The 15,000-nt window shown below is 47.5% G+C and overlaps 1 protein-coding gene across 1 annotated transcript in view; it reads right to left on the bottom strand.

Annotated features, from left to right (window-relative positions):
- Nucleotides 1-15,000, bottom strand: part of LOC308150029 (microtubule-associated serine/threonine-protein kinase 1-like) — a gene marked incomplete at both ends in the record, with an annotated part of 93,067 nt that overhangs the window by 17,817 nt on the left and 60,250 nt on the right. The window contains 4 exons of the mRNA XM_080522901.1: nt 3,313-3,539; nt 4,206-4,472; nt 12,536-12,786; nt 13,244-13,401. Coding sequence (XP_080379027.1) covers nt 3,313-3,539; nt 4,206-4,472; nt 12,536-12,786; nt 13,244-13,401 — 903 coding nt within the window. The remainder of the gene's footprint in view (nt 1-3,312; nt 3,540-4,205; nt 4,473-12,535; nt 12,787-13,243; nt 13,402-15,000) is intronic.

Raw genomic sequence — 15,000 nt, 5'->3', positions numbered from 1 at the left:
ACCTGACCTGGAAGGACAACACAAAAGCCACCATCAAGAAGGCACAACAGCGGCTATACATCCTGAGAGTCCTCAGGAAGGAACACAGCAAGCAGGAGATACTGGTGACCTTCTACCGCGGCGCAGTGGAGAGCATCCTCACCTACGGCATCTGCAACTGGTTCTCCAGCTGCACAACCGCGGAGAGAAATGCGCTACAGAGAGTCGTGAGAACAGCACAGAAGATCACCGGCGCCCCCCTCCCCTCTCTGGAAGAGCTGTACAACACACGCTGTCTCAGGAAGGCCTCCAAGATCTCGAGGGACCCAACCCACCCTGGGTACGAACACTTTACCAGGCTGCCCTCGAAAAGGCGGTTCAGGACCTTGGCCGCAAGGACAAACAGACTGAAGAACAGCTTCTACCACAGGGCCGTCCAGGCCCTGAACACAGCAAAGACCTAGGTTCTGGGCCCTGGACAGTCTGGACGGATTGATGGCAGCTGCTGGACTGAAAAAATCAGGTGTAGTGCTGAGGCACAAATATGTACATTTCAAGCCTGCAAACTGCGACACTTATAAATGTGCAATAACACTATTGTGCAATATGACAACCCTAGTCGTCTATCTGTACAGTATAGTATAGTGCAGGGGTCGGCAATTAGGTTTGGCCTCGGGCCAAACATTTTTTGAGCCACTAGATGGCGGGCCCGATTTTTTTTTTTTTTTTTTTTTTTTTTTTCCTAACACCAGGGGAGCCACCCCTCCTAAATTTCGTTGTTTGGTACCTGTACTGTAGCAATGACAATAAAGACCATTCATTCATTCCATTAATTAATTCATAAGTAATTGATTGTTAAAAAATGTGACACATTCTAATGCTTTGACTTTTCTTTCGAAAAATGTACACATCGCTAGTCAATTAACACAGCTTGTTTTGTGAGCCTGCTAACAATGTAAAGTAGTGTTGTAGTTAACTAGGTAACAATGTAAAGTAGTGTTGTAGTTAACTAGGTAACAATGTAAAGTAGTGTTCTAGTTAACTAGGTAACAATGTAAAGTAGTGTTGTAGTTAACTAGGTAACAATGTAAAGTAGTGTTGTAGTTAACTAGGTAACAATGTAAAGTAGTGTTGTAGTTAACTAGGTAACAATGTAAAGTAGTGTTGTAGTTAACTAGGTAACAATGTAAAGTAGTGTTCTAGTTAACTAGGTAACAATGTAAAGTAGTGTTGTAGTTAACTAGGTAACAATGTAAAGTAGTGTTGTAGTTAACTAGGTAACAATGTAAAGTAGTGTTGTAGTTAACTAGGTAACAATGTAAAGTAGTGTTGTAGTTAACTAGGTAACAATGCAAAGTAGTGTTGTAGTTAACTAGGTAGCAGTCCAATCCATTACGTTGCAGTATTTTGGCTTGACTAGCAAGTTTGTGTTGTGATTCTCAACAACGTTGAAACGTAGTTTCACCCTTTTCCATAGTTTTGAATAATAAATGTGTGGACTGACGATGTAGCGCAGCCTAGCTTATTCTAATAATTATTTAACATACTTTCATTCTGAATGATTCCCCCCTCCTCCCAGACAAGGTCACATTATTATTGGATTGGTTGTTTGCCTGCCGGGTGAAGTTAGCTAAACATTTAACCTGCTAACTAGCAAGAGAAACATCATGTCACTCTCCAAAGGTGTAAAGAGGAAAGTTGACGGTGAAAACAGGGCATTTAAAGAGGAATGGACAGCGAACTATAATGTTCATCCTACCTGGTTTCATCAACGCAAAGCCGTTGTGAGACTCACATCTTCCGTGCTCACAATGTTCCCTTTCTATACATGCGAGTCGTCCTTTTCCTCAATGAATGTGATAAAGACGCACGAGAGGAATCGATTGATGCAAAAAAAAACTTGAGAACTGCCTGCGGATTAAAGTGACGTCCATATAACCAGATATCAAGCAAATACTGACAGATGGGAGATGCCACTTTTCACATTAAGTGAGTACCAAGCCTGTCGTTATTGTATTTAATAACCTAATTGTATTTTGTATATTTTGAATGAATGGCTCATTGTAATTATTATCCCTAATAGCGTGTTTGCTCTGTCGTTTCAGGAGCATAGGCCTATGCACCACCACCCCTCGCATAAGCGGATTACTTTTCTTTCTTTTCTTTTTTTCACCGATTTTGTTGTCAATGTTTTTCAGAATATTAAACTGAATTTGCTTTGTTACTGTTCATATGTGTGTTGCAGTCACATATACGTAAACATTACCTTTGAATTATTTACTGAGCTGGTGTTATTTTTTTCAAACCACACACGGCTATTTCAGCACTACACGTTGTCCACCTACTTATGATTCACTATGAGGGGTTCAGCGTCAGCGCGCTTCGGTGCACCCCGCTGCACCCCGCTGCCTGATTGTCTGTCCCTGTGTCATTCACTCTCAACATGGATAAAAGTACAATAAGCATTATTCAGGTGGAGGTAGATTCTCTATTCGGACATTATAGGCGCTATATGTGGGACTGTCGGTCGGATATTGTAAAAAAAAAAAAAAAAAAAAAAAAGTGGATTCTCCAAATATTCTGCTGGGCCAAATATTATTGGTGATGGGCCAGCAATGGCCCGCGGGCCGCCTATTGCCGACCCCTGGTATAGTGGATAGTGTACATAGCCTTTATTTATGTAAACCAGCTCCTTCCCTTCTTGTGATTTTTTTAAAAGTGTTTTTTTTCTTTCTTTTTTTTTCTTTCCTAACACCAGGGGAGCCACCCCTCCTAAATTTCGTTGTTTGGTACCTGTACTTTAGCAATGACAATAAAGACCATTCATTCATTCATTCATTCATTAAGCTCTCTAGGCCTTCTCTCTACCTAATAATTATAATTTTATAATAATTTTGCCATTTAGCAGACGCTTTTATCCAAAGCGACTTACAATTACGAATTACAGGGACATTCCCCCTGGAGTAACTGAGGGCTAAGTGCCTTACCCAAGGGCACACTAGTAGTGGTGTGGCTTCAGGCGGGATTTGAACTCACAACCTTCCGATCCCAAGTCCAACTCACTATCCACTAGACCACCACTACCCCCCCTCTACCTCTACCTCCCCCCCTCCCTCCTCTGTCTCTCTACCCCCCCCTCCCTCCTGTCTCTCTACCCCCCCTCCTCTGTCTCTCTACCCCCCCCTCCCTCCCCTGTCTCTCTACCCCACCTCCCTCCCTCCCCCGTCTCCTTCCCTCCCCCGTCTCTCTCCCTCCCCCGTCTCTCTACCTCCCTCCCCCCCTCCCCTCTACCTCCCTGTCTCCCCTGTCTCCCTCCCCCGTCTCTCTACTCACCCAGACGATGTGATGGACACTGTAGACGTCGCTGTCCCCCATGTAGACCCGGATGGCCCGCAGGGTGAAGCCGTACTTCTTCCCCGAGCGGTGGATGGTGATGGGGGAGCGCAGGGCGCTGACCGTGGGACAGAAGTCTCGGCTGGGGGAGGAGTCACGAGAGGAGGGGCTGGAGGAGATGGAGCGGGGGGACATGGGGCTGGCCAGGGGGGAGCTGCCGTGCTGTTCTACTGCAGGGGGGGCGCAGGGGAGGGAGGGAGGGAGGGGGGAGGGAGAGGGGGGGAGGGAGAGGGAGAGGGAGGGAAGGGGGGGGGGAGAGGGAGATAGAGAGGGGGGGAGGGAGGGAGGGAGGGAGGGGGGGGTAGAGGGAGAGAGAGAGAGAGAGGGGGGGAGAGAGAGAGAGAGGGAGGGAGAGAGAGAGGGAGGGAGAGAGAGAGAGAGAGGGGGTAGAGAGAGAGGGAGAGAGACAGGGAGAGAGAGAGAGAGGGAGAGAGAGACAGAAAGAGAGAGGGAGGGAGAGAGAGAGAGAGAGAGGGGGGGAGGGAGAGAGAGAGAGAGAGGGGGGTAGGGAGAGAGAGAGAGAGAGGGGGGTAGAGAGAGAGGGAGAGAGACAGAGAGAGAGAGGGAGAGAGAAAGAGAGAGAGAGGAGGGGGGGTATAGCAGAGGGAGAGATACAAGGAGGGGGAATGGAGAGGGATAGGAAAACATTGTTGAGAGATAAGTCATCTAAGTCAGTGAGAAAAAAGTCCACGTGTTTATATCTAATACGAACAAAAATAACAACATCAATTAGCAATTAGTTCGGAAAATGTAAGTAACAAACACAGATCAACTTGAATGATATCACAACACTGAGAGGACAGAGAGCTCCCTCTAGTGGCGGGAGGCCGTACTGGTACCTGCAGGTATGATGACTGACAACGCTGTCGCCGAGGCGGACTTGATGACCTTGTTGCCGGCCCTGGAGTTGCGCTTCTCCCCGTCCCCAGACATCTGCTGGTGTCTCGCCCTGCGCAGGACCAGGTCGCTGGTGGCCCGCGCCCCCAGGGGGTCGTAGAGAGGGGTCGCCACGTCCCTACTGCCCGCCGTAGGACCTGGACCTGCGCCGGAGGGCGTGGCCATCGCCTCTCCGGAAGTTTCCGCCGGTCTCGGTGGCTTGTCTAAGGTGGGAGGTGGTTAGTTAGTTAGTAGGGCAGATATCCTGCTTTAAAGCCAGTCAACTTCTTCCTTCCCTTCTTCTTCTTCACCACTTTTTCAAATGAACTTTTTGACTTTGACTTTTCTGGTTTAGAAAGGGGGGGCGCAAGCAGCTCAAGTCCACCCCCCACCCCCATTCTTCATCTACCCCTCCAGGGACCCCCGCACTAGGCGACGCACACTTAGCGATCAAGCCTTTTCTGTTGCTGCACCCAAGCCGTGGAACACCCTTCCACCAGCCACCCAAGCTGTGGAACACCCTTCCACCAGCCACCCAAGCTGTGGAACACCCTTCCACCAGCCACCCAAGCTGTGGAACACCCTTCCACCAGCCATCCAAGCTGTGGAACACCCTTCCACCAGCCACCCAAGCTGTGGAACACCCTTCCACCAGCCATCCAAGCTGTGGAACACCCTTCCACCAGCCATCCAAGCTGTGGAACACCCTTCCACCAGCCACCCAAGCTGTGGAACACCCTTCCACCAGCCATCCAAGCTGTGGAACACCCTTCCACCAGCCGTCCAAGCTGTGGAATACCCTTCCACCAGCCATCCAAGCTGTGGAACACCCTTCCACCAGCCACCCAAGCTGTGGAACACCCTTCCACCAGCCACCCAAGCTGTGGAACACCCTTCCACCAGCCACCCAAGCTGTGGAACACCCTTCCACCAGCCATCCAAGCTGTGGAACACCCTTCCACCAGCCACCCAAGCTGTGGAACACCCTTCCACCAGCCACCCAAGCTGTGGAACACCCTTCCACCAGCCGTCCAAGCTGTGGAACACCCTTCCACCAGCCATCCAAGCTGTGGAACACCCTTCCACCAGCCATCCAAGCTGTGGAACACCCTTCCACCAGCCATCCGATGCTCTGATACTCAAGACCAGAGTCAAGACACATTCAAGACCAGAGTCAAGACACATTCAAGACCAGAGTCAAGACACATGCAAGCCCAGAGTCAGGACACATTCAAGACCAGAGTCAAGACACATTCAAGCCCAGAGTCAGGACTGGCCTTCGTACAGCATGGCATGGGTCCTGAGGAACACTATCCTACATAGCTAGATAGATAATAGATAAATCTAAATCTATTATTATACACATACCTCACCTCCCCACCCACACAGCAATTAATTCTTCTCACATTTTCCTCTCCATACACCTCTTTCTACACTCTCCTCTCTATTTCTTTATCTATCCCCCCCCCCCCCCCACCCAGCTCCCCCCTCCCCTCCGGCCTGATTTCTGGGCGGGGCCTCCATTCTCCGCATGCTGCCATTACACGAACGGCGCCTTTAAAAACAGAGCCTCGGGGCTTCCGGTTTGGCTATGTAGAAGGAAGACGGTTAAAAGAGGAGCTCCCGACATTTCACTTATATTCTAACTTGTACATGTAGCTAATCTCTTACGAAGCACTCCCAAATTGTGGGCATAAAGATATAGTTCAGTTTCAAACAAGAAATGCCGAGCTATAAAGGAAAACAACCAGATACAGCGACAAAAACTAGATCTACCCTGAGCAGCAAGCTAGCAGCAACAATGGCCGCACCATCCACCACCAATGCTAGCCAGGCGGAGGATGACAATGGTGAAGACACGCTCTCTATGACGAAGTTAATTTCGGAATTGGCAAAACAACGTGCCAGCCTCAAAGAAGATATGTCCACTCTGATCAGAGACTCTGTGAAACCATTACAAGACTCTGTCGATTCCCTGCGAACCACTGTTAACTCATTCCAAAGCCGCTTGGTCTCGATGGAAACCATAGCAGGTGACAACTTCGAACGAGTCAATGCCACGGAGAAAACAGTGGCGCCACTACAAACAGCCAACGCATCCCTTTTGGATAAAATTTAAGACCTTGAGAATAGACCTCGCCGGGTTAATCTACGCATTGTAAACATACCTGAAGACAGCGAACACGGCCAGGACCCGATCCAATTCATATCTGAGATGTTGGTGGAAGTCATGGGCAGGGAAGTATTCGACAGACCACCGGAGCTGGAGGGCGCACCGCTCCCTCCGTCCCAAGCCCAGGGAGGGCGCTCCCCCACGGCCATTCGTGGTGTGCTTCCTTCGCTATCAGGAGAAGGAGTGCGCGCTGCGTTGGGCCAGGCAGCATGAATTGCGCTACCACGACAGAGTCATCAGATGTTACCCAGACTTGAGCGCGGCCCTTTCCAAGAAACGAGCAGCATTTAACGACATCAAATCAGCTCTCTATCACAAGAAGATCCAGTTCAGTCTGCTCCACCCGGCCAGACTCCGCGTCACCTTTCAGAACAAGACATTCGAGTTCCAGACACCCGAAGAGGCTAAAGAGTTCTATGATCGTCGCATCAACACTGCAACAGCTGGAGAAGACTAGTTTAATGTCAAGAACTGTTGTTACAAGCTGGTACATATCAACCACTAATTAGAATGTGTACTGACATTCAGTTGCTCAACACCAGAAGGCAGCAAAGCACACACGGAGGAGGCGAATTACAGACTGTGTACTGACGTTCAGCTGCTCAACACCAGAGGGCAGCAAAACACACACGGAGGAGTACGGTGATGTGATTTGATTTGTTTTTTGTTTTATTGCCCACGGTCTTATGTTTACCATAGTTAACAATGCTCTTTGCCAAGTTGGTCATGTTAATAATACACAAATATGTTTATGCTTTGTTTAGGTTAAACTGTGTGTTTAGTTGCTGTGTATTGTTACACTTCATATAAGTTACTAGCCTACATGTTTTAATTGATATACTTATGTCGGGAACCTCTTAGAAGAGGGAGGTTTTTGTAGTTAGGATGTCCTACCGGGAGAGCCAAGAGAAGTTTAAGGTCCTGCAGCTCGTCAGTGTTCAGAAGGCGAGCATAGGAACATGGGTGTTTTTCGGGATGGGAGGGGTGGGAGGGGGGTCATCGGGATTTAGTTCAGTGGGTAGGGGGTGCAGGGTCCTCTGGGGTTATCATTGGTTAACGTTTATTATTTCTCATAATTTTTGCACTTTTACCTTCAATGCGGTATACAGCCTATATCCTTCCAAGTCCTGTATACGGTACCAAGTATTCTAAATGGCTAATATACCAAATAGCACAGTGAAGGATATTGGATCACCAGTGAGCTTTACTTCCTGGAACGTAAAAGGCCTTAATGGACCAGTTAAAAGAACTAGAATTTTCAACCATCTTAAGCATCATAAAATTGATATAGCTTTTTTGCAAGAAACACACCTGGATAGAAGAAGAATTCATAGCTTTCATGTGTCGTCACAGCATAGTGGAAACGCCCACCTGACGGGCAAAAGGCACTTTTTGCGGGCAAAACCCACGGGCAAAACCCACTTTTTGCGGGTTAATAACTTTGATTTCCCGTGGGTTAGGAAAATAATTCCAACGTGTCCGGAAAGAGGAGAAGCCAGGGAATCGAAAAGTTTTTGAATGGAGTCGATCCTCGATCCTGGAGTCGATCCTGGAGTCGCTTCCTCTGGTGTTGAAGGTAGAACTCCCGAACGCCCGGTTGATCGAGTTTCGTATTAAAAGTATATCTTCTCGGGGTGTCAGCGAGGTGGTTAAGGGCTCAAAATGACCGTATACTGATGGTGAATTTAGCAATAATAGTCTTGTGTTAGTACCACCTCCATAACCGGTGTTATTCACGGAGAAAGCCGGTCAAGGACGCACCTTTTGCGGGTTAATAACTTTGATTCTCCGGGGGTTAGGAAAATAATTCCAACGTGTCCGGATAGAGGAGAAGACATGGAATCGAAAAGTTTTTGAATGGAGTCGATCCTCCACTCCTATCACGGTGGACACAGCAAGGAGCGAATTCCCGGGTAGAAATATCCCCTCGACCCGCTGTCAGCGGGAGTTCCGTCCAGCAGCGGTAGAACTCCCAAACGCCCGGTTGATCGAGTTTCGTATTAAAAGTATATCTTCTCGGGGTGTCAGCGAGGTGGTTAAGGGCTCAAAATGACCGTATACTGATGGTGAATTTAGCAATAATAGTATTGTGTTAGTACCACCTCCATAACCGGTGTTATTCACGGAGAAAGCCGGTCAAGGACGCACCTTTTGCGTGTTAATAACTTTGATTCTCCGGGGGTTAGGAAAATAATTCCAACGTGTCCGGATAGAGGAGAAGACATGGAATCCAAACGTTTTTGAATGGTGTCAATCCTCCACTCCTATCACCGTCGTGTATCTTGATAGTTCTTCATGGGTGAGGTGGTCTTAATAGTAGGCAGCCGGTAAATCGCCATGTTGAGCGATGTTGCTATGATAGTTTTTGCCCGTCAGGTTGGTGGTTGCTAGGGAAGAAACCACGTGACTGAAAGCTATGAATAGATAGAATAGAATAGACTTTATTGTCGTTGTACAGTTGCCTATACAATGAAATTGTAGTGGTTCTTCTGAAGGTGCAAAAAACAGAAAACATATTCACATATTCACAAACATATACACATATAACATATCACAGATATTACACACTAGACAATTAAAAAGCGAAAATGCTATAAAACAAGCTAAGAGACAATGAGGTCTGTGGTGTCAAGTGCAAATAAAGACAACAATCTTAAGAAAATAAAAACAACTATAAAAGCAAGCTAAAAGACATGAGGTCAGTGGTGTTATAATACTATAAAAATATATACATGTATAAATAGGCACTTAGAATAGAGTTATTGCACATTTCTATTGCACTTTTTCCCCTGAAGATAAACATTTATGAACATGTCTTATGTCTATTGTTCAGTGTTCTGATGGTCCATGGGTAGAAACTGTTGGACAGCCTGTTTGTTCTAGCCTTTATGCTCCTGTACCTCACTCCAGAGCGCATCAGGCTGAACAGGTGGTGACCAGGGTGGAGGTGGTCTTTAAGAATCATTCCTGCTCTGGAGAGGCACCGAGAGCGTGCCACGTCATCCAGGGAGGGCAGGGGACAGCCGATTATTCCGCTGACTTCACCACTCTCTGCAGTCTCTTTTTGTCCACTACTTTGCAGCCAGCGTACCATGCTGTGATGGAGAATGTCAGCACACTCTCAATGATGAAGTGGTAGAAGGTTACCAGCAGCTTCTCCTCCACCCTGTTTCTTTTGAGAACTCTCAGGAAATGGAGTCGCTGCTGGGCCTTCTTTACCACCGCTGTGGTGTTGGCTGACCAGGTGAGGTCCTCTGAGATGTGGGTTCCCAGGAACTTAAAGGAGGGGACTCTCTCCACAACGTCTCCGTTGATGTAGAGTGGAGCAGGGTCTGCCTTTACCTTTCTGAAGTCCATGACCACTTCCTTGGTCTTCTTGATGTTGAGAGTCAGGTTGTTTGTGACACACCACTCTGTCAGCCGCTGCACCTCGTCCCTGTAGGCTGACTCATCCCCTCCGGTTATGAGCCCCACCAAGGTGGTGTCATCCGCAAATTTAATTATTGCATTGGTGGGGTGGGTGGGGGTACAGTCATGGGTGTAGATGGAGTACAGGAGAGGGCTCAGAACACAGCCCTGTGGAGAGCCGGTGCTGAGCATGAGGGTGGAGGAGTTGTGTGGACCCATCTTGACTGTCTGTGGGCGGTTGGAAAGGAAGTCTTTGATCCAGGCACAGGTGGCGGGGGGGAAGTCCAGGGCAGCTAGCTTGTCCACGAGGATATCGGGGATGATGGTATTAAAAGCTGCACTGTAATCAACAAAGAGCATCCTCACCGAGGACTCCGGGTGTTCTAGGTGGCTCAGAGCAGTGTGGAGGGCTGTAGAGATGGCATCGTCAGTAGACCTGTTTGCTCTGTAAGCGAATTGGTGAGGATCAAAGCCTGGGGGGAGGCGGTCTTTGATGTGGTGAGATATGAGTTTCTCGAAGCACTTTGCGACCACTGGTGTTAGGGCAATAGGTCTGTAGTCATTGAGGTTATTTATGGTTTGGGTTTTGGGGAGTGGGATTATTGTGGCTGATTTGAGGCAAGGTGGAACGGATGCCTGACTCAGGGAGAGATTGAAGATCTTTGTGAAGACAGGTGCGAGCTGAATTGCACAGGCTTTGGATCACAATAGACTTAGGAAATCTTGGGTGGGGCAAGTATTCCATTCTAATTTTAGTGCTAAGGCGAGAGGAGTAGCAATCTTAATTAACAAAAAAATACAATTCACTCCAACAGATATCATTTCTGATCCACAAGGTCGATTTATTATGGTTTCTGGCTCCCTCTTTCACACACAAGTTTTGCTTGCGAATGTACTGTATATGCTCCAAATTGGGATGATGAACATTTTATCAAAAGGCTTATTTCATCCATGCCTAATGTGCAGTCACAATCATTAATCCTGGGAGGTGACTTTAATTGTGCCATCAACCCAAGCTTAGACAGGTCCCACCCTAAATCTAGGTCCCCTTCAAAAATGGCTGCAGCTTTGAACACTTTTATATCCCAGATAGGATGTGTGGACCCCTGGCGATACAGCTTTCCTCAAAGCAAAGAGTTTTCATTTTTCTCACATGTACACCACACATACTCCAGGATCGATTATTTGTTTATAGACAAATCACTTCTCCCCTCAATAAGGAAAATTAAATATTCAACCATAGTTGAATCCGATCACTCTCCTGTCTTGATGGATCTCTCCTTCTCTCTTAACCGAAGAGAACGCCCACCATGGAGATTAAATACAGCCTTACTTGCAGACAAATATTTCTGTTCGACAATTGACCATTTTCTTGAAACAAACAAAAATGATTCAACTTCCCCATCTTTATTATGGGAAACACTAAAAGCTGTCATTAGAGGTGAGATCATAGCATACTCGGCCCAGTTAAAGAAGGCAAAACAAAATGAACAGATTAACCTCCTGAACTCCATATCTGAACTGGACAGACAATATTCTATATCCCCTTCACCAGAGATACAAAGAAAGATTGGGTCTTCAAACACAGTATAATTTGTCTTCTACTGATCAGGCTGAGAGACTATTACTTCGTTCACGAGGTTTAGTATTCGAACATGGAGAAAAGGCAGGACGACTTCTGGCTCATCAACTCAAATGCAGGTCTGCCACTCAATTTATATCAGAGATTATAAATACTTCAAACGAACACATAGTTAATCCAACTGCAATTAATGACACTTTCAAAACTTTTTACTCAAAGTTATATACCTCTGAAACACCTTCTGACAGTTCACCTATGCTAAAGTTTTTTGATAAATTAAATATTCCCCAAATGAATCGCTCTCAAAAAGAAATTGCAGATAGACCCGTGGAAATGCAGGAAATAATTGAATCAATTAGGGGAATGCAGAGTGGGAAAGCTCCAGGCCCGGATGGCTATCCAATCGAATTCTACAAAAAATTCACCACTAAATTGGCCCCTTTGCTTCTAGACATGTTTAAGGACTCCATGGACAGAGGAACCTTACCACAAACACTTACAGAGGCATCTATTACACTTCTGCTTAAACCAGGAAAGGTTGCTTCTAACTGTGGTTCCTACAGGCCTATCTCACTTTTGAATGTGGATGCCAAGATACTAGCGAAGGCTCTGGCTACCCGCTTAGACCCCATCCTACCTGATATAATATCGACAGACCAATCTGGTTTTATCAAAGGCCGCCACTCCTATTCGAATATTCGTCGTCTCTTAGGCGTGATACACTCCCCTGCGTCTGATACTATACCAGAAGTAGTTGTCTCACTGGATGCTGAGAAGGCATTCGACAGGGTCTAGTGGACATATCTGTTTGAAGTTTTACAAAGATTTGGTTTTGGGCCCAAATATATCTCCTGGATTAAGTTGCTTTACTCCTCCCTTAGGGCATCGGTGGTCACAAATGGGACCCGCTCTCAGTACTTTCCCTTGTCAAGGGGAACACGGCAGGGTTGTCCGTTGAGCCCTTTGTTATTTGTCTTGGCACATTATTATTAATAATAATAATAATAATAATAATAATAATACTATTATCATGATTACTTTTATTATTATAATTACTATTATTATCATCACTATTATTATTATTATTATTATGATTATGATTATTATTACTATTACACACTCACCTCCTACGTGTCCCTCTCTCAGGGTGTTCCTCTGGTCGGGGGGGGGGCTGGGCGCCACGGGGACGTTGAAGCCGTCCAGCGACGTCCCCCGGGCCTTGACGGGGGGCTGCCGGGTCAGGGGGTCCGGGTCGCCGTCGAATGTGGAGGCGAAGCGGTGTGTGTCCATGAGGGCCGAGAAGCGTCGCCGCGCCCCCAGGGGAGGGGAGGAGTCCCCCTCCATGTAGAGAGACTCAGAGCAGGACAGCCGCTTCCTACAGGACGGGAGGGGGGGGGGGGGTACATTTCTGAGTGGGGTTCTCTGGGATTGTGACATCACAGAGGTTAAAGGGAGAGTTGGGGTTTGTCCTCTGGGTGAGCCTACGTCACTCCATGTAGGTGGGGGAAAATGGGGGTTAACATTGTACCATCCCCCTTTAAGGTGAGGGTTGAGGTTAGGGTTAGGTAACACACACACACGCACTCGCACACACACACACACACACACACACACACCTTAACCCAGTCACCAACCCCCACACACACGCACACTCACACACACACTCACACACACCCCCAGACCCACCCCCACCCCCACCCCCACCCACCCACTCACACACACACCCACACCCTCTCACACACACACACACACACACACACCCCCACCCCCACCCACCCACCCACTCACACCCACCCACCCCCACCCCCACCCACACCCACACACACTCTCACATCTCGGGGGAGCCTGTCCTCCAGGTCTTGTCCCTCATGGTGAAGCTGCCCAGACTCTCTCTCTTCCTGTCCTCCCGCGGGCCCTTGTGCTCCCGCCGGGTGACGGAGGAGGGGGCCTTCTGCTCCAGCTGGGACAGGTGCTCCATGCTGCTGTACACCTGCAGGGGGCGACAGAGAGGCGGGGGAACACGGCCAGTCACCTCTCAGTAACACTAGATTCTTAACACTAGAACAGCCGTGCCTTCTTTACCTACTAAAAGAGCCGCCTCGGGGGTCAAATGACCATAGTCTTTACAATGCTCAAGCTGCTATTTACACACAACGACCACTAGTTGGCCGCTTGTAAATCTGCCTGCTTCCTACACAGAAAAGCAACAAAATAGCTTTATACTAGCTTATCCTGATGTGATTTTGAAAATGGAAGGATACTGGGTGGTAGAACGCACATATCTAGGACAAGTCTTGAAAGGAGGGTCCTGAAATGTGATCGAGTGATCGAGATATACACATTTTCCAATGACCCCTCATGGCTGATTAAGTGTTAAACTGCACACGGAGCAATAGTCATTCTGTACGTTATAAGGAGAGAGAGAGGGGGGGGGGGGGGGTCAAAAACACCTAAAACCAAGTGGAATACAGACAGCGATAGAGAGAGTGATAGTCAGTTACTATTCTGTGCAGTACAGGAAGACAGAGGGGAGTGTTACTTTCACTTGAATATTTTGTCGTTTTTTAGCATATCCTCCTCTTATCCACTATGACAAAGTCAAACATATACAGGATTAGAGTACTTCAGATAGGACTATTACAGAATGCGCGCACACACACACACACACACACACACACACACACACAGAGACACACACACACACACACACTAATGGCAGGGTCTTCTTATATAAGATGTGAACGCTGGGGTGTGTGTGGGAGTGGAGCTAAGGAACGCTACTTAAATTAACATTCGGTTAAAGGCTATTCAACAATACACCATGTTAACAGACAATGACAAGGACATCATAAGACCGCCCAGTTAGGAAAAGAGAGGGAGAGAGAGAGAGGAGAACAAGGGTGCAGACACAGAAAGAAAGGAGAGTGAGGACAGACACTAAAGGTGAAAAAAAAGAAGAAAGGAGAGAGAGAACAGGAGAGAGAGAGAGAACAGGAGACACACATAGAGAGAGACACAGAGGGAGAGAGAGACACACACACACACACACAGAGAGAGAGACACAGCGGGAGAGAGAAACACAGAGAGAGACACATAGAGACAGAGAGAGAGACACACACACAGAAAGAGACACAGAGGGAGAGACACACAGAAAGAGACACAGAGGGAGAGAGAGAGAGAGACACACACACACACACACAGAAAGAGACACAGAGGGAGAGAGAGAGACACACACACACACACACACACAGAAAGAGACACAGAGGGAGAGACACACACAGAGAGAGACACATAGAGACGGAGAGAGAGAGAGACACACACAGAAAGAGACACAGAGAGAGACACAGAGAGAGAGAGACAGAGAGAGAGAGACGCACAGAGAGAGAGACACAGAGGGAGAGAGAGAGAGACACACACACACAGAAAGAGACACAGAGGGAGAGAGAGAGAGACACACACACACACACACACACAGAAAGAGACACAGAGGGAGAGACACACAGAGAGAGAGACACAGAGGGAGAGACACACACAGAGAGAGACACATAGAGACGGAGAGAGAGAGAGACACACACACAGAAAGAGACAC

Source organism: Nansenia antarctica (genome assembly GCF_963989245.1).
Source record: "Nansenia antarctica genome assembly, chromosome: 2".
Classification (NCBI taxonomy): domain Eukaryota; kingdom Metazoa; phylum Chordata; class Actinopteri; order Argentiniformes; family Microstomatidae; genus Nansenia; species Nansenia antarctica.
This window is presented reverse-complemented; position numbering and strand designations above follow the sequence as displayed.